Source organism: Pagrus major, chromosome 2 (genome assembly GCF_040436345.1).
Source record: "Pagrus major chromosome 2, Pma_NU_1.0".
In the NCBI taxonomy this organism is placed as follows: domain Eukaryota; kingdom Metazoa; phylum Chordata; class Actinopteri; order Spariformes; family Sparidae; genus Pagrus; species Pagrus major.
In genome coordinates this window covers 497,501-521,713 of record NC_133216.1, presented here as the reverse complement: position 1 = coordinate 521,713, position 24,213 = coordinate 497,501, and the positions used below count along the sequence as shown (strand labels likewise).

The window sequence follows — 24,213 nt, the reverse complement described above, 5'->3', positions numbered from 1 at the left end:
ATTCGATTACATTATCATCATTTATCAGTTCGTAACCTGGAATGTAACTAAGTACATTTACTCAAGTACTGTTCAGGTACTTTACTTGAGTATCTTCATTTTCTTCAACTTTACACTTCTGCTCCACATCTCAGAGGCGAATATTGTTACTTCTTTTTACTCCACTACATTTGTCTGACAGCTTTAGTTACTAGTTACTTTTCAGATTACCTTCCTGTCCAGTGTAAACCTCGTATCTCTGGATGTGCTGATGAACGTTTGTGATGAACTGAATGTGTCAAACAGTCAAACTCGAGTAAAAGTCTTAAAGTGTCTGATATTAAATGTAACTAAGTATCAAAAGTAAAAGTAACTGATCCATATATTTATATACTGTGGGCGACAGATTGATGGACCTGTTCTGTGGCTCTGATGCAGTAATCTGTAAAGTAACTAGTAACTTGTTTGAGTCGAGTCGAGCAGCAGAAGAAAGACAAACAGGAAACTTGTTTGTGAATCATCTTTAATTCTCAGAGACGTCACAGACAAACATTCAGTCCACTTCCTGTTCCGAGTCTGTTTAGCATCGTTAGCATTCACAGCCTGTTAGCTTCACCGATGAATGCTAATGATGCTAATCTGTTGCTAACATCAGACTCCTGATTCAGACGTCACTGAATGTGACCTCACAGGTGTGTCTGCCGACAGGTGGCGCTGTGACATCACATCAGACGATGAACAAACATTCACAACTCGTCACTTCCTGTTTTAAGAAGCCTTCAACAGGAAGTCGTGTGGAGAAGAAATCTTTTGTTTAAAAACAGAAATAACGTTTAACCAGCTCGTTAGTATTTATTGAGTCAAACTGCTGATAAATGATCGGTGAGCTGCTGAAGATCAATAATCGTCTTTGTTTTCTCACATTATCACAAATAAATCGACAAAGTTCAAACAGACAAAAACACAAGTTCACTCAGAGTTTTTGTTTTTGTGACAAATGTTTTTATTCCAAACTGTGACAGTCTGCGGCGACGCTTCACGAGACAATACAAAATAAAGAACAAAAGAAAGACGATGAACTGGACAGAACAAATAGAATCAGAACCACGACGACAGAGTTCTGACTCTTCAAACAGAAAACAATAAAATAAAGATGGTTCTAACTGTAAAGTTTGTTTCCTGTAAAGACTCGACCGATCGAACGACCGACCGACCGATCGATCATGTGATGAAACCGCTCTAGAAACACGGGCCCGGTCTCGTTCTCGTCACAGTTCACTGGTTTCACTTCGATGGTCCGGAGACGAGCCGACAGAAGTGAAGTGAAAGCAGTGAAGCGAGTGTCGGAGGACCGCCGAGCCGTCCTGCTGTGTCGTTGATGAATGTGATCGCTATTATTTGGTCTTCTTGTCGGTGGCGAGCGTGTCGTGCAGTTTAGAAACGCTCTTCTCAAACTGGTCCATCACCAGCGTCCCGTGCTCGTCGAAGAACACGGACACCGACTTGGTGAACTCGGCTTCTCTCCAGATCTTCGTCTTCCCGTCGGTGAAGGAGACTCTGAGGGTGTACTGGTCGTCGAACCTGAGAGACACAATATCATCATTTCACACATTATGAGGACTGCCTGCAGTAATGAGACAGACACCCCATCAAAGTGCATTGTGGGTAAAGGTTCAGACCTCTTGAGGGAGGAGGACAGCTGCCAGACGTGATCCGGATCCATCCCAGCTGGATCTTTCTGCAGCGCCACCAGGAAGATGTTCTTCTCTTTGTAGGAGGTGTAGAGGGTGAGGATGCCCATCATGATGAAGTACGTGAGGGAGGCGGGGTTAAGGAGCATCAACCAATCACACACAGCCTGTCAGGAACTGCATCAAACAGACTGTTTTACACTTTTTTCCGCATCTTTGTTTCCTAAAATCTTTAAGAACTAAAGTTTACATGTGGACAGGTCCGACAGAAGTCGGCAGGTGAGCTCAGCTGAGCTCAGCTGAGCAGACTGAAGGATTGAAGGATATGAGATGACGCAGCAGGCCAGCACCGGTCTGGACTCGGGGAACGGGTGCAGGTAGTCCCAGACGAGCGCCAACATGGCGAACAGACAGGAGATGGTGCAGATCAACAGACGACCGTCAACCAGCTGGAAGTTCTCCAGGTAACAATACTTCTCCAGGAGCACCTGAAGGGGGCGCACACACAGACAATCAGTGTCAGTGATCAATGACAGGAAGGTGTACTGGAGGATCTTTCAGAATAAAAGCATGAAGTCGACCTTCTTGGCAGCGTCGTCTAGAGAGTTCTTCACTGCAGCTCCGTCCCATTTATCGATCTTCACTGGTTTCTCATCGATCCTCCACTGAAACACAAAAGCCAGCAGATTATTGATCCATCACAACAGTCAGGACACTTGTTATAACTCAGGTTATCATGTTTTATATTTCTAATACTTGTTTTAAAGCGAACAAACTGTTTCTTTGTTATTATCACAATAAAAGTAGAAATATGTTTATTTATTTAAGTTAATTCTTATCTTCAGCACCATTTATTGTTAAATTCTTCCAGAATGATGTCAGAACATGTCACAGATTTACAGTTAAACAGTGAAACACAAGTATTGTGCTCTCAGCTACAGGAACCCTTAAAGGACAGAAATCAGAAGGTTTGTTTCTGGTTGAACAAACAGTAAAAATCATAATTTCACAAAATATCAATAATTCATATATAGCTTGATATAAACTTCACACCAAGGCGTACCTCAAAATGGTTTACTGCTAAAACCCAAATATTAATATTAATTTTAGAGAAGCTTGAAAGGAGATAATCTGTCAGAAACAAGTTCAGATAAACAGAAAATTAAAAAAGAAATAATATCTAGAAGTTAATAAAATAAGAACAGAAATAAACAGCAGCAAGCAGCATGAATACACATTAACACACAATCTATTTGAGTTGTGTGTCAGAGTTCAACAATCTGAACACAGTTACACATGCAGCTGTTTAAACATCTGGGCTGATGAAGACGATCACTACATCTGACTGAGACACAAACAGCTCGAGTTTCATGAACTCAGACATAAAATGTGTTTTAAAGATTTCAGTGTGCAGGTGGAGGCTCACTCTTTAGTCTCATAACTGTACTTATAATTATAAACACTCACTGTGTACATTTCATTTCATTCGTCTCTTGTCCTGTTTATTGAACAGATTCCTGCACTAACATGTTCTTGAACGAAGCCGAAACGTTCATCTTTACAAATTAAAATAAAAAATGTTTCTGAGTGAACAGACTTCCTCTCTGTCTCCTGACAAAGTCTAATCAGTGGAAACACAGCGGGAGTTCAAGACCACACGCGTCCGCGGAACGCAGAATTCTGCCGCTAACAGCAGCTGCAGTCAGCCTGACTGTGTGCGGTTTGAACTAGTAAATAAAGTTAAATTGGCAGTTTTGTGAGTGGAGTTTGGTGCAGCAGATGTAACAGCTGGAAACAGCGAACTGAGCGACCGGCTGCAGTGTGAACACGCACCGCTTCATGAGGCCAGCGGGCTCAAACAGCTCGGCTTCTTCATCAGCTCCGTTATTAAATTATATTTAATTCATGTACACGTACACAAATTCTGCAGCGCTGCTGTTAGCATGCTAAGCTAACGTTAGCATGCTAACAGCAGCGCTGCAGACTCCGTTTCCGGCTCTCAGAGAGAAAAGCTCCGCTCTGCATCAGTTTAACTGGAGTTACAGACGGTCCTGCTCCCCCTGCTCCTCTCTACTCCTCCCTGCTCCTCACTACTCCTCCCTGCTCTCCGCTCAACCAACACATTTAAACTTATTCCTTACTTTCTCCAGCAGTCCGCTCTTCCCGTTCCTCGCGGCGGCCATCTTCTCTTCCGCTACAGACCTGTGACCTGGACGCGTCTGATTGGCTGTTACCGCTGTTTGAACGACCGCACGCTTGTGACGTAGCAGCGTCGTCATCAACAACTCAACAGTCAGTCTGACGTGTTATTGGACAACAGCTGCTTTTACTCTGCTGTGTGAAGTAACTGACGTCATACTCGAGTAAAAGTAAAGATACTTAGATATATCAAACATTACTTTAGTCAAAGTGACGTCAGTACTCGAGTCTATACGTCTACTCTTCACATTTAGTTACTAGTTACTTTACAACTGCTGTAACAAGTACCAAAAGTCATACTCTAAAGTAACTAGTAACTAAAGTAACTAGTACACGTAGTGGAGTAAGAAGTGGAAGTATAACGAAGCAGAAAATTGAAATACTCAAGTAAAGTACAAGTACTTCAAAACTGTACTGAAGTACAGTACTTGAGTAAATGTACTTAGTTACATTCCATCACTGCTTTCACTACATGCAGCTGAGATACTTGCTGTGGTAGAATCATTGATCCTGATCAGATCAATGAGAGGAATTAAAGTTACATCGTGTTTCACATCTTTACATTTGTTGTTAGTCTGCAGATTATTTTATTGATTAACTGTCGATCAATAAACCAGAACGTCACGTTCAAGTCGTCTCCAGTTTCTCATGTGTTTGTAGTTTTAACGTACAGACGAGCTGATCACCTCCTGATTATTGATCTCTGATCAATGACAGAAACATGTGAGTGTAAACAAAGACGACGACTCGTTTGTGTTTTTGTTTCAGACTTTTAGGTTTTGTTGGTTTCAGCAGCCGCAGATCATCACACACACACACACACACACCACAGACACACACACACACACACACACACACACACACACACACAGACACACACACACACACACAGACACACAGACACACACAGACACACACACAGACACAGACAGACAGACACACACAGACACACACACAGACACACACACATAGACAGACAGACACACACACACCCCACACACACACACACACAGACACACACAGACACACACACATAGACAGACAGACACACACACACAGAGACACACACAGACACACAGACACACAGACACACTAGAAGTGAAGTCGTGTTCACATTAAAGAGGAAACAACAGAAGTGATCACTAAGTTTGATCACTTCCTGCTGCTGTCAGAGGAAACGTTACAGTTGCCATCTGCTGTTTAATCTGCCTTAAAGGTGCATTACGTCACTTCTTACAGGCCTGTAAACAAACAGAGGCGGAGCTTCAGATGATCTTTGTTTCTGTTCATGTGAGACAGAAACTGGATTCTAACTTCAGTTTTCTTGGAATGAGAAGAGAAGTGAGCTAAAAGTCCTGCAGTCCTGAAGTCCTGCAGTCCCGAAGTCCTAAAGTCCTGCAGTCCCGAAGTCCTGCAGTCCCGAAGTCCTAAAGTCCTGCAGTCCCGAAGTCCTGCAGTCCTGAAGTCCTAAAGTCCTGCAGTCCCGAAGTCCTGCAGTCCTGAAGTCCTGCAGTCCTGAAGTCCTAAAGTCCTGCAGTCCTGAAGTCCTGCAGTCCCGAAGTCCTAAAGTCCTGCAGTCCCGAAGTCCTGCAGTCCTGAAGTCCTAAAGTCCTGCAGTCCCGAAGTCCTAAAGTCCAGAAGTCCTGCAGTCCTGCAGTCCTGAAGTCCTGCAGTCCTAAAGTCCTGCAGTCCTAAAGTCCTAAAGTCCTGCAGTCCTAAAGTCCTGCAGTCCTGAAGTCCTAAAGTCCTGCAGTCCTAAAGTCCTAAAGTCCTGCAGTCCTAAAGTCCTAAAGTCCTGCAGTCCTAAAGTCCTAAAGTCCTAAAGTCCTAAAGTCCTAAAGTCCTGAAGTCCTAAAATCCTGCAGTCCTGAAGTCCTGCAGTCCTGAAGTCCTGCAGTCCTGAAGTCCTGAAGTCCACCAACACAAGACTTCATGACAGAGTTGTACTAAAAGAACCTTTAACACACAACAGATGTCAGTCTGGGTCATAATGTGTTTCTGATGAGGACAAACTGTAAAGTTACAAAATGCACCTTTAAACTTGATTACTTAAATATAATAAAGTGAAGAGTTTGGTGAAGGAGGACCGACCCAACCTGTTGGTACCGTCATCATCGTGGAGCAGCGACGGCTCCGTTCACTTCCTGTCTCGAGGTTTAAACTGAAACAGGTCCAAATGTTTGAATCAAGTTTTAAAGACTAAATTATCGTCAGAAACATTTTATAAAACAAACAAACTGCTTCAATAATCCCGACTTCTTTTACTGTAGCAGAACTGGATCACAGCAGAACTCTGAGGTGTTGGTACTGTTGTTAATGAGAACATCTGTTCACATCTGTTTCATTCAATCATTCATGTTTTATTGATTAGTCGTATCGCTGATGATCAGTGTCACGTTACAGCGTCAAACATTATCATTAAAACAATCTAATATTGATCTTATTATTACATCATAACAAGATATTTACACAGTATTTTATCTCATATGGTCGAACATAACAAGATAAATATTATATTGTTACGACATGAAACGCTTCTTGTTTGTGATCAGATCTGTTTCTGTTGATTCACTGAAGATGTTTTATTTTATTTCTTATTGATTTTAATCAGTTTTACTGGTTTTATGATCAGTTTTATTTCTCTTGTGCATTCGGCTTTTAACTTACGACGACTTCCTTCATTAATCTTCAGACCTTCCAGGTGAAAACAGGAAGCAGTTGTGACGTCACTGGGACGCTCTGACTCAAATAATGTGAACACGACTCCTGACAGAAACTCTTCTCTTCCTCAAAGATTTTTCTATCTGGACACAAAAACTGATAAAACTCATCCAATCAGCATCTGTTCTGCTCTACAGACTACAGTACCCATGAGCCTCAGCGGTCCATCCACAGCTTCAACACCCAAACAACATCTGACAGAGTTCAGACTGGAAGACTGCCGCAGGACCAGTAACCACAGTGGGAGGAGTTTACTGATCTGATGGATTTTAGAGCAGGAATGTCCCATAATCCTCGGCTGCTGGAGGACGCAGATACAGGAAGTGAAAGGAGGAGAACACACGTCGCTCTGCTGGACTCCTTCAGTCTCTGTGAGAGTCCTGCAGCGCCGACACATTGGATCAGAGTCACGAAGACAACATGAAGCTGCAGGTTCACTGTGTGTCAACGAGACACCGTTCACACCTGGTGTCAACATCTGTCCTGAGTAATCTGATTACAGCTGGACAGCTCTAAGTACAGCTACATCTGAGAGCCGATCCACATTTAGTCACCACAACATCACCAGACTCCCTTAACAAATGTAGTGATTTAAGAGTTGTTGAGTTAAAACAAACTTTATAACGTAGTGAAACTCTGTCTCTGACAGATTCTGAATCCTTGTCTCCTTCTTGTAAATTCAGCATTAAATGAAAACAGTAAGTTGTTTGTTTCCTTGTAAAAAGTGTCAGTTTGTGGCAGCATGGCTGCACCAGCCTGTCTGCTTCTGTGTCTAAAGTGCTAAAGTCTGACCTGCCAACATTTAGCAGCTGTTTGAACACACTGTTTACACTGATTTCACCATTTACACTCAATTTATGAAAGAAGAAACATTTTATTGATGCTAAACATGTCACATTTTACAGATACACTAAACAGTAACCAGTATAGGCGACTTCTTTGTCCCCAGACTCCCTTAACAAATGTGTCAGTTTAGTGAGTTGTTGAGTTGGAGACACTTTATAAACTGTGTGAAACTCTGTCTCTGACTGATTCTGACTTATTTGTTCCTTCTTGTAAATTCAGCAAATGTCCTACGTGAACTTCTTTCTGTGTTTGAGTAGAAACATGGAGTCTGTTTGTCTCAGTGATGGACGGGTTTGTCTCATACAGAGCAGGAAGTGACATCAGATCAGACGCAGGTTAATATCAGGTGTGAACTGATGGACTCAGCTGAACAAACATCAGTTTGTCCTCCATCAACATTAAACAATCAGGAGCTTTAAAATGTCAAAATCTAGTTTGAAGAGTTTTAATTGATTAATTTAATTGACACACGGTGAACCTGCAGCAGGAAGTTACTGCAGTCAAACAGCTTCATTAAATGTTAATCAGCCATGTTTTGTCTCCATCATGTTGATTGACAGCATTTATGGCTTCTTTGATTGGTCAATTGATTATGTGACCTCTGGACTGTCCTCAGGCGTGATGATGTCAGACCGACAGTTTTGGTGATTTGCTGGTGAAGAAGTGAAAATGTTTGGAAGAAACGTTTTCTGACCTCAGCAGCGTCTCTGAGCTCAAACATTCATCAACCCGCCGCCTGTCCTCTCATTGCATATATGAAGCTGTTTTTGCGCTGAGTCAGCAGACGACTCCTCTCTAGTGCTTCTTGTTGATTCGTCTGGATCTCCTGAGGCCACGCCTCCTGCGGTTCTGACTGGACATCCACGATCGCAGGAAGTAGGCATCGGGGCTCCTCCTGCGGTTGACGGTCTGGTTCTCCAGGTCGAACTGTCTCTGCAGCTTCAGGGCGAGCGCTCGGTCCTGACGCTCCTGCTGGATCTGACGGATGTATCGCTCGTCAAAGGCCTCCTGACTGACCGACCGGCTCCTCTTCAGGTCCGAGTCCCGGTCCGAGTCCAAGTGTTTGGTCTTCTGCTCCCTCTTCTTGCCCCTCCTTGAGGTAGACTGGTTGTGGAGGCTGCTGTCGGACTCCTTTCTCGGACTCTGTGAGTCCTTTGGCACTAATTTACACGACTGGAAACCAGAGTTCTTGGTGTACGGAGAGAACGACTGTTTCCGACTGAAGAGCGCTCCTCCGCTGCCGGACTCTGGGGCGCCGACCGTCGCCTCAAAGTCTGATCCCGCTCTGAGAGTGGCCTCGCTGCTGTAGCGGATCGCAGGTACCCGGATCTTTACCGCCTGTTTCTGGAAGGAGTCTGAGTCTGCAGGGTCGAACAGCAGCCTCCTCTTGTTGACGGGCGTCACTCCGTCTCCGTCCCGTCCTGCTGAGGGCTGAAGAGTCTTTGCGGCGCCGTCCTCCCCTCCGCCGGTCTTGTTGTGGAGCTCGTTGACAGGGCTCGTCAGCGTCGCCCTGGAGTTCACTTTGAGGCTCTGCCGGTCGAGTTCGATCTGCCTCCACTTCTGCAGGACAGCAGGACTGGCCTCGTAGCTGGTGGCCTTCTGCAGGCCGCGGGTCAGGTTCCTGGGCGTGGACTTCACGATGGTGGGCTCCATTAGGCGGCCGTCCGGCAGCCGTTTGGGTGGCGTGCAGGGCGAGCAGACGATGGGCTTGAAGTGGTTGAGTTCTTCAGAGATGCTGTCGTTGCTCTCGGGGCTGATGGAGCGCTCGGGTCTGGCCGGAGGGAGGGTCAGAGGAGTCAACGACGACGATGAGACGACAGCTCGCCAGGTGAGCCTGCGGTCGGGGGCAGTGATGGGCGCCGAGACGGAGCGACTGTTCTCAGAGGAGAGAAGGATTCCTGCTGTGAAGCTGTGACTGATACCAACCTGTCAGAGCAGAGAGGAACAGATAGAACCAGTAAGCAGAACCAGGAACCAGTGAGGTGTTCAGAGAGATTTAAGATCCTCCAACACCGGAGTGTTGCTGAAGAGACTGAAACCTGTTCTCCTCGTGTGTTTAAAGGCAGAAACCAGAAACGTCCAATTCAAATGTAAAATGTTTGAACTTCAGGTAGACTCGTTGTAACGTACTCTGTCCATCAGGGCCGGCTGGGTGACGAGCTTTATCTTCCCTCCTCGGTCCTCCACCGGGTCAGTGCAGCTCTGACTCCTCTGAGAACCACTGAAGAAGAAGAACACAGGTCAGAGGTCACACAGGCTGTCACATGAAGTCATGATAATACTGTTGGTGATGAAGCTGAGAGAGCGACCCGGTGAAGGCTGCACAGTTTTTGGTTTTCCTGATGAAGGCCGAGATGTTTCTGATCCTCCTGCTGATCGGCTCCTCGTTCTCTGAGTCAGACAGAACTCCCTAAGAAAAACAACGAATTTAAGAAATCCAAATCAAACTGACGGACAGGAAACCTGTGACATGTTGTTTGTGACTCACGGGCTCTTCTTCACGTCGCACTGATTCGTCTTTACAGATGTTCCTCCTCTTGACGTCCTCTCTGTCCTCACACAACAACAGCTGAAACACAGAAGAAGAAGAAGAGAAGAAGAAGAAGAGGAGGAGGAAGAAGCAGAAGAGAAGATGAAGATGAAGAAGAAGAGGAAGAAGCAGAAGAAGAAGAGAAGTAGATGAAGAAGAAGATGAAGAAGAAGAAGAAGAGGAGGAGGAAGAAACAGAAGAAGAAGAAGAAATCATCATCAGCAATCCCAGTTGAATGTGCTGCGTTCAAGGCCGTCAGTAAATCACACTCACCTTGTGTTTCCCGGCTGATAACACGTCCGAACTCTTTGGGATGAGAGCAGGAGACACGAAGAACTCTGAAGAGACAAACAACAGAAGTAATTCATGCTGTTGACGAGCACCTGAACGCATCATCAGACTGAAACAGATGTTTGGGAGGTGTTTTAAATTATAATCAAACAAAAATGACTTTTCTGCTGTACTGTAGTTAAAATAAGCAGACATTAATGTTTTACTGGTTGGCAGACCCAAGTTCTTCATCAAATGATTAAAAAGATCAATACTGCCATGAGACAGTCCTGATTATTGATTAGTAGCACTGATTCCTCCAGAGATATTAAAGCAGAGAGAGACACATTGCACACAGACAACATACCTGACCAAGGATTTTAATGTGTTAAAGAACATTTGATTAAAAATCGATTTAAATCACTCAGACTGCAGCTGGACACCAGCAGACACATGAACAGTGTCAGTGAAGCAGCTCCTCCTGCAGCTGACACGTCCGGACATGTTCTCACAACCAGAACTACACAACAACACAGCTAAAGTGGTCCAACTGCAGTCTGCACACATCAGCATGGACCAGACACACTGTAAGACATGACAGTGAATAATGTCTCCTCTCTCTGGCTGGAGCGCTGCTCCGTTCAAAACTCCATAAAGATAAACCACATTTTAACTGTGCTGTATGAAGTCTGTCCTGTGAATGAAGTCACAGTGGAGATGTGAGAACTGATCCAGAGTCAGTTTGACTGTCAGAGGACCAGAAAGTCTCCAGGCCTCCTGCTGCTCACTGGAAACTTGTTAAAGTTGAACTGGACCGGTTCTGTCTTCTGTCTGGTTTCTGGCGGTTGTTTTGTGAATCAGACACCCAGCGGCGGGGCTCGCGCAGCGGACTGTGAGCTGCCGTTTCCCCGGTACACACACTCACCTCTCCGGCTGTCGCAGTCCCTCCTGCCCGGCCTGCTGCTGCTCCTCTCCGGGTCGCTCCTCCTCCGGAGCCGCTCTTCGCTGCCGGAGTGTCTCTGGGCCAAGCACCGCGGACAGGCCGGGGGTCCGCAGGGCGGGCTGCCGCCGGGCTGCCCCTCCGCACATACCGAGCACTTCTGTTTCTCGTTCTCCGGCGGGCTGGACCCGGACCCGGCTCCAGGCCCGGACCCGGACCGGTACCTGCCGGCGGCGGCTCTGGCCGGTCTGCCAGGCCGTTCGGCGGACCCTGCGGTCGCCATCTTCCCTGGTGAGTCTTCTCTCTCCGGTCCGCTCTCACAACAAACCCCGCCCTGCCGCCCCGGAACCAGCGAGGGCTGCTGCGGCCCGCGGGAGGCGGAGCCGGACCGCCGGTCCTCCGGCCGCCAGGGGGCGAACCACCGGAAGTCACCGACGGCCAAAGTCACCGACGAGGAAGAAGTTGAATAACAGCAATGGCGGCGCACAGTGAGAGCAGAGACAGGAGCAGGTAGAGGAGCAGAGAGGAGCAGAGAGGAGCAGGTAGAGGAGCAGAGAGGAGCAGAGAGAGGAGCAGAGAGGAGCAGAGACAGGAGCAGGTAGAGGAGCAGAGACAGGAGCAGGTAGAGGAGCAGAGAGGAGCAGAGAGGAGCAGGTAGAGGAGCAGAGAGGAGCAGAGAGAGGAGCAGGTAGAGGAGCAGAGACAGGAGCAGGTAGAGGAGCAGAGAGGAGCAGAGAGAGGAGCAGGTAGAGGAGCAGAGAGAGGAGCAGAGAGGAGCAGAGACAGGAGCAGGTAGAGGAGCAGAGAGGAGCAGAGAGAGGAGCAGGTAGAGGAGCAGAGACAGGAGCAGGTAGAGGAGCAGAGAGGAGCAGAGAGAGGAGCAGGTAGAGGAGCAGAGAGAGGAGCAGAGAGGAGCAGAGACAGGAGCAGGTAGAGGAGCAGAGACAGGAGCAGGTAGAGGAGCAGAGAGGAGCAGAGAGGAGCAGGTAGAGGAGCAGAGAGAGGAGCAGGTAGAGGAGCAGGTAGAGGAGCAGAGAGGAGCAGGTAGAGGAGCAGAGAGAGGAGCAGAGAGAGGAGCAGAGAGGAGCAGAGAGGAGCAGGTAGAGGAGCAGAGACAGGAGCAGGTAGAGGAGCAGAGACAGGAGCAGGTAGAGGAGCAGAGAGGAGCAGAGAGGAGCAGGTAGAGGAGCAGGTAGAGGAGCAGAGAGGAGCAGGTAGAGGAGCAGAGACAGGAGCAGGTAGAGGAGCAGAGACAGGAGCAGGTAGAGGAGCAGAGAGGAGCAGAGACAGGAGCAGGTAGAGGAGCAGAGACAGGAGCAGAGAGAGGAGCAGAGAGAGGAGCAGAGAGAGGAGCAGAGAGAGGAGCAGGTAGAGGAGCAGAGAGGAGCAGAGACAGGAGCAGGTAGAGGAGCAGAGACAGGAGCAGAGAGAGGAGCAGAGAGAGGAGCAGGTAGAGGAGCAGAGAGAGGAGCAGAGACAGGAGCAGGTAGAGGAGCAGAGACAGGAGCAGAGAGAGGAGCAGAGAGAGGAGCAGAGAGAGGAGCAGAGAGAGGAGCAGATAGAGGAGCAGAGAGAGGAGCAGAGAGGAGCAGGTAGAGGAGCAGAGAGCGGAGCAGGTAGAGGAGCAGGTAGAGGAGCAGAGAGGAGCAGGTAGAGGAGCAGAGAGGAGCAGGTAGAGGAGCAGAGAGAGGAGCAGAGACAGGAGCAGGTAGAGGAGCAGAGAGAGGAGCAGAGAGGAGCAGAGAGAGGAGCAGGTAGAGGAGCAGAGAGGAGCAGAGAGAGGAGCAGAGAGAGGAGCAGAGAGGAGCAGGTAGAGGAGCAGAGACAGGAGCAGGTAGAGGAGCAGAGAGAGGAGCAGGTAGAGGAGCAGAGAGAGGAGCAGAGAGGAGCAGAGACAGGAGCAGGTAGAGGAGCAGAGAGAGGAGCAGAGACAGGAGCAGAGAGGAGCAGAGAGGAGCAGAGACAGGAGCAGGTAGAGGAGCAGAGAGAGGAGCAGAGACAGGAGCAGAGAGAGGAGCAGAGAGGAGCAGAGACAGGAGCAGAGAGAGGAGCAGAGAGGAGCAGGTAGAGGAGCAGAGACAGGAGCAGAGAGAGGAGCAGAGAGGAGCAGAGAGAGGAGCAGAGAGGAGCAGAGACAGGAGCAGAGAGGAGCAGAGACAGGAGCAGAGACAGGAGCAGGTAGAGGAGCAGAGAGGAGCAGAGAGAGGAGCAGGTAGAGGAGCAGGTAGAGGAGCAGGTAGAGGAGCAGAGAGAGGAGCAGGTAGAGGAGCAGGTAGAGGAGCAGGTAGAGGAGCAGAGAGAGGAGCAGAGAGGAGCAGAGAGGAGCAGAGAGAGGAGCAGAGAGGAGCAGAGAGGAGCAGGTAGAGGAGCAGAGACAGGAGCAGAGAGAGGAGCAGAGAGAGGAGCAGAGAGAGGAGCAGAGAGGAGCAGAGAGAGGAGCAGGTAGAGGAGCAGAGACAGGAGCAGAGAGAGGAGCAGAGAGAGGAGCAGGTAGAGGAGCAGAGCGGAGCAGAGAGAGGAGCAGAGAGGAGCAGAGAGAGGAGCAGAGAGGAGCAGAGAGAGGAGCAGAGAGGAGCAGAGCGGAGGATTAACAGGTAAAGTACTTGCTGAATGTTCACTTCTGTCTCAGGTTCAGTCTCATTAATGAACTCGGCCGTCAGTAACGAAGCAGAGTAGCTTAATTAAACTTTCATCTTCATCACTCTGATGATCGGTCACTGTTCTTCAGATTGATGATAAAATTAATTAATTTAAAAATCTGCTACTGATGCAGCATGTAATCTGTAAAGTAACTAGTAACTAAGTGGAGCGGAAGTATAAAGTAGCAGAAACTGGAAATTGTACTTAGTTACATTCCACGACTGGTTTGGATTAGTAGTTTGGTAGTTTTTGTTTTTATTTCCAAATTAAAGAAGAAAACAGTGAAGTGTGCTGAAGTGACAGAAGCTGTGTTTTAATGTCTGAATCCAGTCCTGATGAATGGCAGCAGGCCGGTGGTGGAAGTGGTCCGTCTGGGCCTGGTCTCCTACCAGGAGGCTCTGCGGCTGCAGCAGGTCTACGTGAACCGGCACCGGTCCGGTGCGGCTCACGCTCTGCTGCTCTGTCAGCACCCGCCCGTCTACACCACCGGGATCCGGCACAAACCTTACCCCGCCCACCTGCTGGACCGCCTGCGCCTGCTGGGGGCCGACGTCCACCGCACCAACCGAGGAGGACTCATCACCTTCCACGGGCCGGGACAGCTGGTCTGCTACCCGGTCCTCAACCTGAGCTGCTTCAAGAAGGTCTGAAGTGGTTTGTTCTGGAGTTGAATGTGTTTTACTGTGACTGGAGTCGTGTTAACGTCTGATCTGATCCTCAGAGTGTTCGCTGGTACGTCTGTGAGCTGGAGAAGACCATCATCTCCCTCTGCAGCCGGTTCGGTATCGAAGCATCGACGTCTCCTCACACTGGTGTCTGGGTCAGAGACAACAAAATCTGCGCCATCGGTACGACAACACGACTGTCACACAGTTTAGATTTCTTCTCCTAAATGTCTCGTTTAAGTCTGTTTCTCAGTCAGTACATCTTGTTGTTTCAGCTTCATCATCTATTCATGATGTTTTTGTTAACAAGAAAAACTTTACCAGATAAAATGTAACTCAAACATGAACATAACGTAAAAATGGAACCTCCTGTTGGTTCTGTCCAGTGACAGATCTAATACAGTTTATTCAAATAAGATGACTGTCAAATTTTACTAGAATCATTAAAAAAAGTCTGCGGCACTCAACAGCGTAATGAGTTAAAAAGCCTTTAATTAATCACAACATCAGTAAAAACTTGCCTACGTGTGTCAGTTATTAAGGCCTTCATCAGGGCAGTACCTTCACAGCTGAGCAGATAGTCACATAATCAGTAACTGTCTGCTGGGTGCACTGTTCCTTTAAAATCTCTAAACTTGCTGCAGACTGAAATTGGGTGGAAGATTATATCATCTTCAAATTGACAAACAGCAGCAAAGTCAGTGATCTGATCGTGTATGTTGGTTGTTTTCTTTAAAAATGCTCTGTTGTGTTTCTGTAGGAATCCACTGCGGTCGATACGTCACATCTCACGGCTTGGCTCTGAACTGTAACACCGATATGTCGTGGTTCAGCCACATCGTCCCGTGTGGTATCGAAGGTAAAGGAGTGACATCGCTGAGCGCTGAGCTGCAGAGAGATGTCAGTGTGGAGGAAACCATCCCTCACCTGCTGGACGCCTTCAGAGACCAGTTCAACTGTCAGCTGACGGACGGACGGACGGACAGCGGAGGATCATCAGCGTAGAAACTGACTTTGTTATAAAATATGACAGAAGTTGTGTTTTGATCAGTTTCATCTCTGTGAGAGTTCCAGGGTGTGTTCAGACAGATCTGTCTGGTTTTCCTGTGATGTATTATTTACTAAAAAGGCTGTTAAATCACTTTGACATTAACTGATAACATTTAAAAGAAGCTCTGAATTTGTACTTTGAAATGACCTCAATTTTTCATTTAAGGTCCAGATTCAGGTTTTGTTGGTGGTTAAATGTTACGAGGCTGAGCTAAAATTCAGGGTCAATTAATGGAACAAGTATTTGGTCTATTAAAGGGTTTATAATTCATTTTTGACAAGAACAACACAAAATAAGGCCCTTTAAGGGTCCAGTTAAGGGTCCAATACACCTGAAGCTAAAGGTTCGTTTTTTTTTTTACCTAAAGCTTCTTAAACTGGACCGAACACATAATAAAAATACCCCATAATACAATCCATTAAATGACCCTGATTACATCATCATGAATGGCTGAAGTTCATGATGTTTTAAGGTAAAAGTTAAGGGAGCTTGACGACCACCACAGAGTCTAACTACTAAAACCACTGCCTCATTTTTACATTTCTGTTTTTGTTCAACGAACAACATTTAAATCTGACGCTAGGTGGTTAGCATGCTAACTACAGTACATGTATATAATTATCATTATTTTTTCTTCACATTTTGGTGATGATTTTAAATTTGTTTTCAACTAAAAACTACATATTGCACCTTTAATAAAAATAAAAATGGATGCTCAGATTTTCTTTTTAATTATGTGATTCTTTAAAAGTATTATTATTTTAATATTGCTGAAACCTGCTCTGATAAACCTGCCAACACTGAGACTAGCTGGTGAACACAGAGGAGCGTCCAGCAGTAAAGAGACATATTTCCCTCAGAGCTCAAAGAGAGAGAAGACTGGACACAAACACCATGAACACGAGTCAAACAGTGATTGTGATAATCAGGCGACTCATAGTATTCAGTATACAACATACATGTAAATGTATGGATCAGTTACTTTACTGCTACTTTTGATACTTAAGTACATTTAATAGATACTTTAAGTACAATTTATATGAGTGACTTTTACTTTTAGCAGGATATTTTCAAGTTTTATTCCAGTTTAACTTTTTGAGTTTTTGACAACACTGATAATAAGATGTTGAAGAAACACTATTTAATTCAAGTTAGCCTAAAACAGACAGGCTGACCGGAAGTTGTGAACTGTTGACCGGAAGTTGTGAACTGTTGTTGAAGTTGAAACAAACATCAGTATTTGAGTAACACGCTCATTAGTGCTGTTGTATCTGCTGTGATAATACATTATAATTAATGTCGACACATAAAAACTAGTACTGTTTTCATTATTGATCATTCGCCTGATAAAGACTTTTATTCTATAAATAGACCGGAAGTTGTGTGTGTGTATATATATGTGTGTGTTTCCGAGTCGGTACTTGTTTATGAACTAAAGTAATATTTCTGTCATGAGTAACTTTACCGAAGAGTATTTACAGAGTAATACTCTCGGTTAGCATGCAGCTAGCAGGCTGCTATCGGCCTCCACTGCTCCCAGTGTAACTTTAGCACGCAGTTAGCATTAGCCGGTGTGGAGGGCAGCTAACAGCTAGCAGCGGGGAGCTAACAGCTAGCAGCGGGCAGCTAACAGCTGGCAGCGGGGAGCTAACAGCTAACAGCTAGCAGCGGGGAGCTAACAGCTAGCAGCGGGGAGCTAACAGCTAGCAGCGGGGAGCTAACAGCTAGCAGCGGGGAGCTAACAGCTAGCAGCGGGCAGCTAACAGCTAGCAGCGGGCAGCTAACAGCTAGCAGCGGGGAGCTAACAGCTAACAGCTAGCAGCAGTCCAATGGCCCTGCTGCTGCTCGGTGCTGACTGAGAGCTTCTCATCCCGTCTGTCCGGCAGCATGGGGGACGTTAACGGGGACCTGAACGCCAACTCGCGGCGCCAGAGCACCGGCGACCCGCAGCTGGACAAGGCAGCACACCAGTGGTTGACCTGGGACAAGGTGAGTGTCTGTCCGTGATGTTCAGCAGCTGGGGAGGCAACTTCAGCTCTGTCTGCTGCTGTTTGGTCCCCGTGTAGGACGCGAACATCACACCAAACCTCCCTGACAAATCTGTCATTTTAAAGACGCACTAGATTTTGGCGAACGCATGTCATCACACTGGGTTAAGTTCTGTATCTGACAGAAACTCATGAACGTCTGGTGAAATCGGCTCAAAAATAATTTAATTTAAATGATATTTATATTTATTACATAGAAAGTGTGATTGCTGTTTTACGCAGCTCAGCAGAGTCTGGCTGTGTTGGAGGCGTGTCGGTATAGCAGGCACTGCAGCTATAAAACATAACATTCATTTTAAATAAGAGCTTTTGGGTTCAAAACCTGTGTGCCGAATACTGCACCAGAACCAACCACTTCAGAAAACATGCCAAGTCATGCTTGTCATTGTAAGGAATTTTATCTACATGCAAGAAAATCTAAAATTGCCAGGTTTTTAATGGGAGTACTGAGTGGTGACACAGCTGCGTGTGTGTGAGTGGGCTGGTCTCAGCTGAGTGTCTCAGCGGGGACAGAGAGTTTGTGAGGCCGCAGTGCGGACCTGCAGGACGGCTGGCACACCGCGGCTGTCTGGGTCATGATGGAGGGAACAGGACATTAAACACAGCATGAGTCAGCAGGTTGGAGGAACAGGCAGCAGGTTGGAGGAACAGGCGGCAGGTTGGAGGAACAGGCAGCAGGTTGGAGGAACAGGCAGCAGGTTGGAGGAACAGGCAGCAGGTTGGAGGAACAGGCAGCAGGTAGGCACAGAAAGGCCTGCACTGTTAACCATGATCCATCTGCATCTGTCAGACACTCATCCTCCAGATTATGTTTGTGTCTGATGTTCAGACCATCCAACATCCAGAGACATCAGAGTTTAATGTGCTGTTACATTTTAATAATGATGATAATGTTTGTGTGTGTTGGACAACAGTGTCACACTGACTCAGACAGTCAGCAGCTTCCTGCAGCCTCAGGATGTTTCATGATCCACTTCAGCTCATCTTAAACTGCAAGTCTAAGACAGAGATTAACAAAATGTTAGTGTAGCGTTTCCTTTTACTTTCCAACTGATCCAGAACTCAGAACAGTTCCTGTCATGGATCTCCCACAAACAATAATTCAATTCAGGGGGCTTCACAAAATCCTACAGCTGAACTACAGATGCTGTTCTGGTCCCGAGTTTTCACTTCAGGCTGTTGAGCTGGTTCTTCATCGGGCCCGGGACACGCGAGTGTTACAGCCTGTGACTGTGGTTTGATGCATACAGATGATGTCATCTTGTTCTTCGTGTGCAACAGCTAATCTTAGTTTCCTAACTCAACACATTTATTATTATTTCTCAGTTTTTAAACTTTTCTAAACTATTTACTGACATAAAAGTTTCCACATGAAAGTCCACAGCCTGAACCGGGGGGACGAGGCGAGCTCCTGATTGGACGGAGCTACAGATCTCCTAGCAACAGATGTCCACATCATTAAAGTGTGTAGACATTTTAAATGTTTCGTCCTGATTCAGTCAGTCAGTGGTCTGAAAACACACACATGTACACACTGCTCTCACGTGTGTGTTAGCGTGTAGCGTGCGCACACACACACACACACACACACACACACACACACACACACACACACACTCTGTGACCTCTGAGCTGTGGACTTTTAAAGGTCGTTATATTTCTGACCTGAGCTGCAAATGTCAGCAGCCTGGAGACGATCCAGACACTCAGACAGACGACAGGCTGAGACAACAACTGACTTTATATTTATTATATTTAGTTTAGATCCAAAGTCTGTGTGTGTGTCTGTGTGTCTGTGTGTGTCTGTGTGTCTGTGTGTGTGTGTGTGTGTCTGTGTGTGTGTGTGTCTGTGTGTGTGTGTGTGTGTCTGTGTCTGTGTGTGTGTCTGTGTGTGTGTGTGTCTGTGTGTGTGTGTCTGTGTCTGTGTGTGTGTCTGTCTCTGTGTCTTTGTGTGTGTCTGTGTGTGTGTCTGTGTGTGTGTCTGTGTGTGTCTGTGTGTCTGTCTGTGTGTGTGTGTGTCTGTGTGTGTGTCTGTCTGTCTGTGTGTGTGTCTGTCTCTGTGTCTTTGTGTGTGTCTGTGTGTGTGTCTGTGTGTCTGTCTGTGTGTGTGTGTGTGTGTGTGTGTGTGTGTGTCTGTCTCTGTGTCTTTGTGTGGTTGACAGCAGACAGGAGGGGCAGAGTGAGGACAGACTGATCAGAAGTTTCGAAAGGAGCGGTCTGTAGATTAAAGGAGCAGTCTGTAGTTTAAAGGAGCGGTCTGTAGTTTAAAGGTTCGGTCTGTAGTTTAAAGGAGCGGTCTGTAGTTTAAAGGTTCGGTCTGTAGTTTAAAGGAGCGGTCTGTAGTTTAAAGGAGCGGTCTGTAGTTTAAAGGAGCGGTCTGTAGTTTAAAGGTTCGGTCTGTAGTTTAAAGGAGCGGTCTGTAGTTTAAAGGAGCGGTCTGTAGTTTAAAGGAGCAGTCTGTAGTTTAAAGGAGCGGTCTGTAGTTTAAAGGAGCGGTCTGTAGTTTAAAGGAGCGGTCTGTAGTTTAAAGGTTCGGTCTGTAGATTAAAGGAGCGGTCTGTAGTTTAAAGGTTCGGTCTGTAGTTTAAAGGAGCGGTCTGTAGATTAAAGGAGCGTCTGTAGTTTAAAGGAGCAGTCTGTAGTTTAAAGGTTCGGTCTGTAGTTTAAAGGAGCAGTCTGTAGATTAAAGGAGCAGTCTGTAGTTTAGGTTCGGTTAGGTGATCTTCATTGGCTGATAAACAAACTGACCTTAAAGACACAATTTATACTGTTTTACTGTGTGTACATGTGGCGGACCCTGCCACCTTTCCAGCTTCAAACAGTGTTCTGGGACCTCTGAGAGCAGCTGGTTTATTCACTGATGGAAACATTTTTATGATCATTAATGTCGTAAATATTAACTTATATTATTTGAGTTATTCAGTCGTCTCATAGTGACTTTAGTCCTTTTTATTTATTTATTTATTTTATCATTTGTTACTTTGCATCAAACACAGATCGTGTCTGTTGTTCACAGAAAACATTTGTATATTATTGATTATGGATTATTGATTGATAAGGCAGCCGACTATTGATTGAAGATATTGTTTATAATTTGCTGCCCTGCAAATCATTTAATCATAAATGACCATAAGTGTGTGTGTGTGTGTGTGTGTGTGTGTGTGTGTGTGTGTGTGTGTATGTGCGATGCGTTTCCTGTTCTCCTCGTAGAACCGCTGGACTCGGGCTCAGGTGGAGTCTCTGGTGGCGGCGGGTCGTCTGGACGAGCTGAGGAAGAGACTCTGCAGCAGGATGAGCTTCGGCACGGCGGGACTCAGAGCGCCGATGGGAGCCGGATTCAGCCGGATCAACGACCTCACCGTCATCCAGTCCACACAGGTGAGACCAGGTAGAAACCAGTCCAACAACAGACAACAGGACCTGGTACTGGTTCCTTTTAATATGTCCAAGTTCAGTTTCATCCCTTCCTGTCTAGCTGTGTCCCAGTTCAGGGGCTGCATCCTTCGAAGGACCCGGCCTTTGCGGCCTCCGAAGGCGAGTCCTTCGGAGGCCACGTCCACCGTTGTTAAATGGGACGGTCTAGCCTTCGGAGCATTTCCTGGTTGCGTCACCAGATGTTCCCGCCCCTTACCCTTACATCACGATTTCTGCTGCCCAGGCCCGCGAAAGTGACGATCTACACCACTTGATGTCGCCATTTTCTTTCTTTCTTTCTTCTTTTTCGGGCACGCAAAGAATCTTGGGATATGGGAGGCCGCGAAGGATAGTAGCGGTGCGTCCTCCAAAAAGACAGAAAAGAAGGCTGCATTTGAAGGAGCCTTCACGTTGTGACATAATTGGCCTTCAAATGCGCCCTTCGAAGGATGCAGCCCCTGAATTGAGACACAGCCCTTCTCTCCATCACTTCCTGTCTCTCTCCATCACTTCCTGTCTCTCTCCATCACTTCCTGTCTCTCTCCATCACTTCCTGTCTCTCTCCATCACTTCCTGTCTCTCTCCATCACTTCCTGTCTCTCTCTCTTTTTATATCCTTGAATTTCTTCTGTTTCTTAATGTTTTGTTAAACGTGTAAACAAACTAAAGACCTTAAAGAATAAAGATCTGGTTCCTAACAGTCGTTCTCTGTCCGTCTTCAGGGTTTGTGTTCGTACCTGTCCAGGTATTTCGCAGACTTCAGCAGTCGAGGAGTGGTTGTTGGTTTCGACACCAGAGGTCAGGAGGAGAGTGGCTGCAGCAGTCAGCGGTAACGATGAACACATGATGATACGTCAGTAAATATTAATAACTGCAGAGCTTTCATCTGATGTAAATCTAACATGGACTCACACAGGAGAAGTTATAAAGGGCCAGTTCATCCAAATCTCACATCCAAACCTGAACATCAGACCGTGTCAGAGGAAGACGGGATGTGACTTGACTTGTTGTTTACTTGTTGATTGTTCCAGTTTGGCGAAGTTGACGGCAGCTGTGATGCTCAGCAGAGACGTTCCCGTTCATCTCTTCTCCACGTTCGTCCCCACGCCGTACGTGGTGAGGAAACACTAGGCGTCACTTTGTGCTGCGGTCAGCTGACCTGTGTGCAGTTCTTACTAACAGTGTGTGTTTGTTTCCAGCCGTACGCTGTGAAGAAGCTCGGGGCAGCGGCCGGAGTGATGGTCACCGCCTCACACAACCCCAAAGAAGACAACGGATACAAGGTGATGTCATGAATCAATACACCTGGTTGCTGCAGGACAGATGACAGTTAACGGTTAAGACAGGTTGTTTTTATCATCATCATGTTTTCAGATGGTCTGTCCATCTGTCCGTCCGTCTCATTGTTGTGAACACGATGTCTCAGAACACCTCGAGGTCCAAATGTTCACGACGACTCTGGGATGAACTGATCAAAACTCACTGTGTGACTTCACTCGATAATTCAGATAAAATCTGACACAGATGTCTGACAGGATAAAATGATAAAGTTGTGACGTGTGATATCCTAAAGGTCAGAGGTTAAATGTCCTGTGACATCATCATATTCTGTTAAAATTGTTCCGCCCACTTTTATTATCATAATTCAGCAGCACAGCTCAGGGACTGAAACCTGACTGGAGGCGTTCAACAGTGAGGTGTTAATTCTAGTTGAGAGCTGTTGTTGTTTTATTTTTATCGTCCAGCAGGCGTATCAGACCGTCAGCAGCAGGCGTATCAGACCGTCAGCAGCAGGCGTATCAGACCGTCAGCAGCAGGCGTATCAGACCGTCAGCAGCAGGCGTCTCAGACCGTCAGCAGCAGGCGTCTCAGATGGTCAGCAGCAGGCTTATCAGACCGTCAGCAGCAGGCGTCTCAGACAGTCAGCAGCAGGCGTCTCAGACGGTCAGCAGCAGGCGTCTCAGACCGTCAGCAGGCGTCTCAGACCGTCGGCAGCAGGTGTATCAGACCAGGCGTCTCAGACCGTCAGCAGCAGGCGTCTCAGACCGTCAGCAGCAGGCGTCTCAGACCGTCAGCAGCAGGCGTATCAGACCGTCAGCAGCAGGCGTCTCAGACCGTCAGCAGCAGGCGTCTCAGACTGTCAGCAGCAGGCGTCTCAGACCGTCAGCAGCAGGCGTCTCAGACCGTCAGCAGCAGGCGTCTCAGACCGTCAGCAGGCGTCTCAGACCGTCGGCAGCAGGTGTATCAGACCAGGCGTCTCAGACGGCCAGCAGCAGGCGTCTCAGATGGTCAGCAGCAGGCGTCTCAGACCGTCAGCAGCAGGCGTCTCAGACCGTCAGCAGGCGTCTCAGACCGTCGGCAGCAGGTGTATCAGACCAGGCGTCTCAGACCGTCGGCAGCAGGCGTCTCAGACCGTCAGCAGCAGGCGTCTCAGACCGTCGGCAGCAGGCGTCTCAGACCGTCAGCAGCAGACGTCTCAGACCGTCAGCAGCAGGCTTAGACAAAACAACGATTGTGGTTTGGGTTAAAATAAGTTTTTTTAGGTTTCATCTACGTTCACGAGTACCTCCACGCGCCGTGAGTATGACTTCACCATTGTGGCAGATTTACATCATCACTCCGCCCCCCCGGTCTCTGTACCAGACTTTATCGATGACTCATGATGAAAGCTGTGGCAACAATCCAGTTGTGGTTCTGTTATTAGAGCATCTGTTGACTGAGTGGACATCCAGATGTGAACACAGGTGAAAGGACAGAGACAGTTAGTTTCTTGTTGTGCAGCCTCTGATCTGTTATCTCAGAATGTAAAGACAAACTGACTTGAAACAGTATTTTGATGGCAGCCTGACAGACGGAGACGTATAGATGATCTGTTGAGAGGGTTTGTTGTTGCTGTGAAGTAAAGTTGGAGCAGATGTTGATCAGACATCAGTGTTTCTGTGCTCACGATGGTGAACGATCAGTTTTATGAATCAACACATTTTCTGTCGTTCATCAGTTTGTTCTGGTGTCAACAGTCTCAGGTCTGTATCGCCCTCTGCAGGTGTACTGGTGCAACGGCGCTCAGATCTCCTCACCTCATGACAAGGAGATCCTGCGGAGTATTGAGGAGCAGCTGGAGCCCTGGAGCTCCTCTTGCTGGGAGGAGGAGTTGGTGGAGATCTCCTCCCTGAGGACTGACCCCCTGACCCAGATCAACAGCTGCTACATGGATGAGCT

The 24,213-nt window shown here is 47.1% G+C and overlaps 4 protein-coding genes across 6 annotated transcripts in view; 2 read left to right on the top strand and 2 right to left on the bottom strand.

Annotated features, from left to right (window-relative positions):
* Positions 1–958: 958 nt before the first annotated feature.
* Positions 959–3,892, bottom strand: spcs2 (signal peptidase complex subunit 2). Its single transcript, XM_073492986.1, has 5 exons — positions 3,812–3,892; positions 2,252–2,335; positions 1,998–2,158; positions 1,659–1,793; positions 959–1,560 (listed from the first exon to the last, which is right to left on the bottom strand). Exons 1-5 carry the CDS (start codon positions 3,851–3,853, stop codon positions 1,374–1,376), a joined length of 609 nt encoding a protein of 202 aa, XP_073349087.1. The 5' UTR covers positions 3,854–3,892; the 3' UTR covers positions 959–1,373.
* A 2,316-nt stretch (positions 3,893–6,208) lies between these two features.
* On the bottom strand, positions 6,209–11,720 carry rnf169 (ring finger protein 169). The gene is made up of 6 exons (XM_073489287.1): positions 11,162–11,720; positions 10,240–10,304; positions 9,925–10,005; positions 9,746–9,846; positions 9,567–9,657; positions 6,209–9,362 (listed from the first exon to the last, which is right to left on the bottom strand). The coding sequence occupies exons 1-6, from the start codon at positions 11,457–11,459 to the stop codon at positions 8,232–8,234; spliced, it is 1,767 nt and encodes a 588-aa protein (XP_073345388.1). The 5' UTR covers positions 11,460–11,720; the 3' UTR covers positions 6,209–8,231.
* Positions 11,721–13,352: 1,632 nt separating this feature from the next.
* On the top strand, positions 13,353–16,252 carry lipt2 (lipoyl(octanoyl) transferase 2). 3 transcript variants are annotated; one of them, XM_073488331.1, is made up of 5 exons: positions 13,353–13,618; positions 13,701–13,770; positions 14,147–14,460; positions 14,538–14,664; positions 15,242–16,252. In XM_073488331.1, the coding sequence occupies exons 3-5, from the start codon at positions 14,152–14,154 to the stop codon at positions 15,484–15,486; spliced, it is 681 nt and encodes a 226-aa protein (XP_073344432.1). In that variant the 5' UTR covers positions 13,353–13,618; positions 13,701–13,770; positions 14,147–14,151; the 3' UTR covers positions 15,487–16,252. The 3 variants fall into 3 exon arrangements, with proteins under 3 accessions (XP_073344432.1, XP_073344438.1, XP_073344423.1); XM_073488337.1 differs by having other exon boundaries at positions 13,417–13,448; positions 13,711–13,770; XM_073488322.1 differs by lacking the exon at positions 13,353–13,618 and having other exon boundaries at positions 13,662–13,770.
* Positions 16,253–17,343: 1,091 nt separating this feature from the next.
* The window catches only part of pgm2l1 (phosphoglucomutase 2-like 1), a 15,729-nt gene continuing 8,859 nt past the window's right edge, over positions 17,344–24,213 (top strand). The window contains exons 1-6 of the mRNA XM_073491147.1: positions 17,344–17,521; positions 20,791–20,958; positions 21,717–21,823; positions 22,026–22,110; positions 22,194–22,277; positions 24,038–24,213. The exon at positions 24,038–24,213 is cut by the window's right edge and continues 21 nt beyond it. Of these exons, the coding sequence (XP_073347248.1) occupies positions 17,420–17,521; positions 20,791–20,958; positions 21,717–21,823; positions 22,026–22,110; positions 22,194–22,277; positions 24,038–24,213 (722 nt within the window). The 5' untranslated portion in view covers positions 17,344–17,419. The remainder of the gene's footprint in view (positions 17,522–20,790; positions 20,959–21,716; positions 21,824–22,025; positions 22,111–22,193; positions 22,278–24,037) is intronic.

Bases quoted from the DNA above. Each gene is read 5' to 3' on its own strand.
- spcs2 (XM_073492986.1), bottom strand. From the start codon at position 3,853: ATGGCCGCCGCGAGGAACGGGAAGAGCGGACTGCTGGAGAAA. The intron at 2,336-3,811 runs GTAAGGAATAAG...TTTGTGTTTCAG, and splicing joins AGAGCGGACTGCTGGAGAAA to TGGAGGATCGATGAGAAACC. The intron at 1,794-1,997 runs ATATCCTTCAAT...CGCCTCCCTCAC, and splicing joins CTGGCCTGCTGCGTCATCTC to GTACTTCATCATGATGGGCA.
- rnf169 (XM_073489287.1), bottom strand. From the start codon at position 11,459: ATGGCGACCGCAGGGTCCGCCGAACGGCCTGGCAGACCGGCCAGAGCC. The intron at 10,006-10,239 runs GTGAGTGTGATT...TCTGTGTTTCAG, and splicing joins TATCAGCCGGGAAACACAAG to CTGTTGTTGTGTGAGGACAG. The intron at 9,658-9,745 runs GTCGCTCTCTCA...CTTCTTCTTCAG, and splicing joins AACTGTGCAGCCTTCACCGG to TGGTTCTCAGAGGAGTCAGA.
- lipt2 (XM_073488331.1), top strand. From the start codon at position 14,152: ATGAATGGCAGCAGGCCGGTGGTGGAAGTGGTCCGTCTGGGCCTGGTC. The intron at 14,461-14,537 runs GTCTGAAGTGGT...TCTGATCCTCAG, and splicing joins ACCTGAGCTGCTTCAAGAAG to AGTGTTCGCTGGTACGTCTG. The intron at 14,665-15,241 runs GTACGACAACAC...GTGTTTCTGTAG, and splicing joins CAACAAAATCTGCGCCATCG to GAATCCACTGCGGTCGATAC.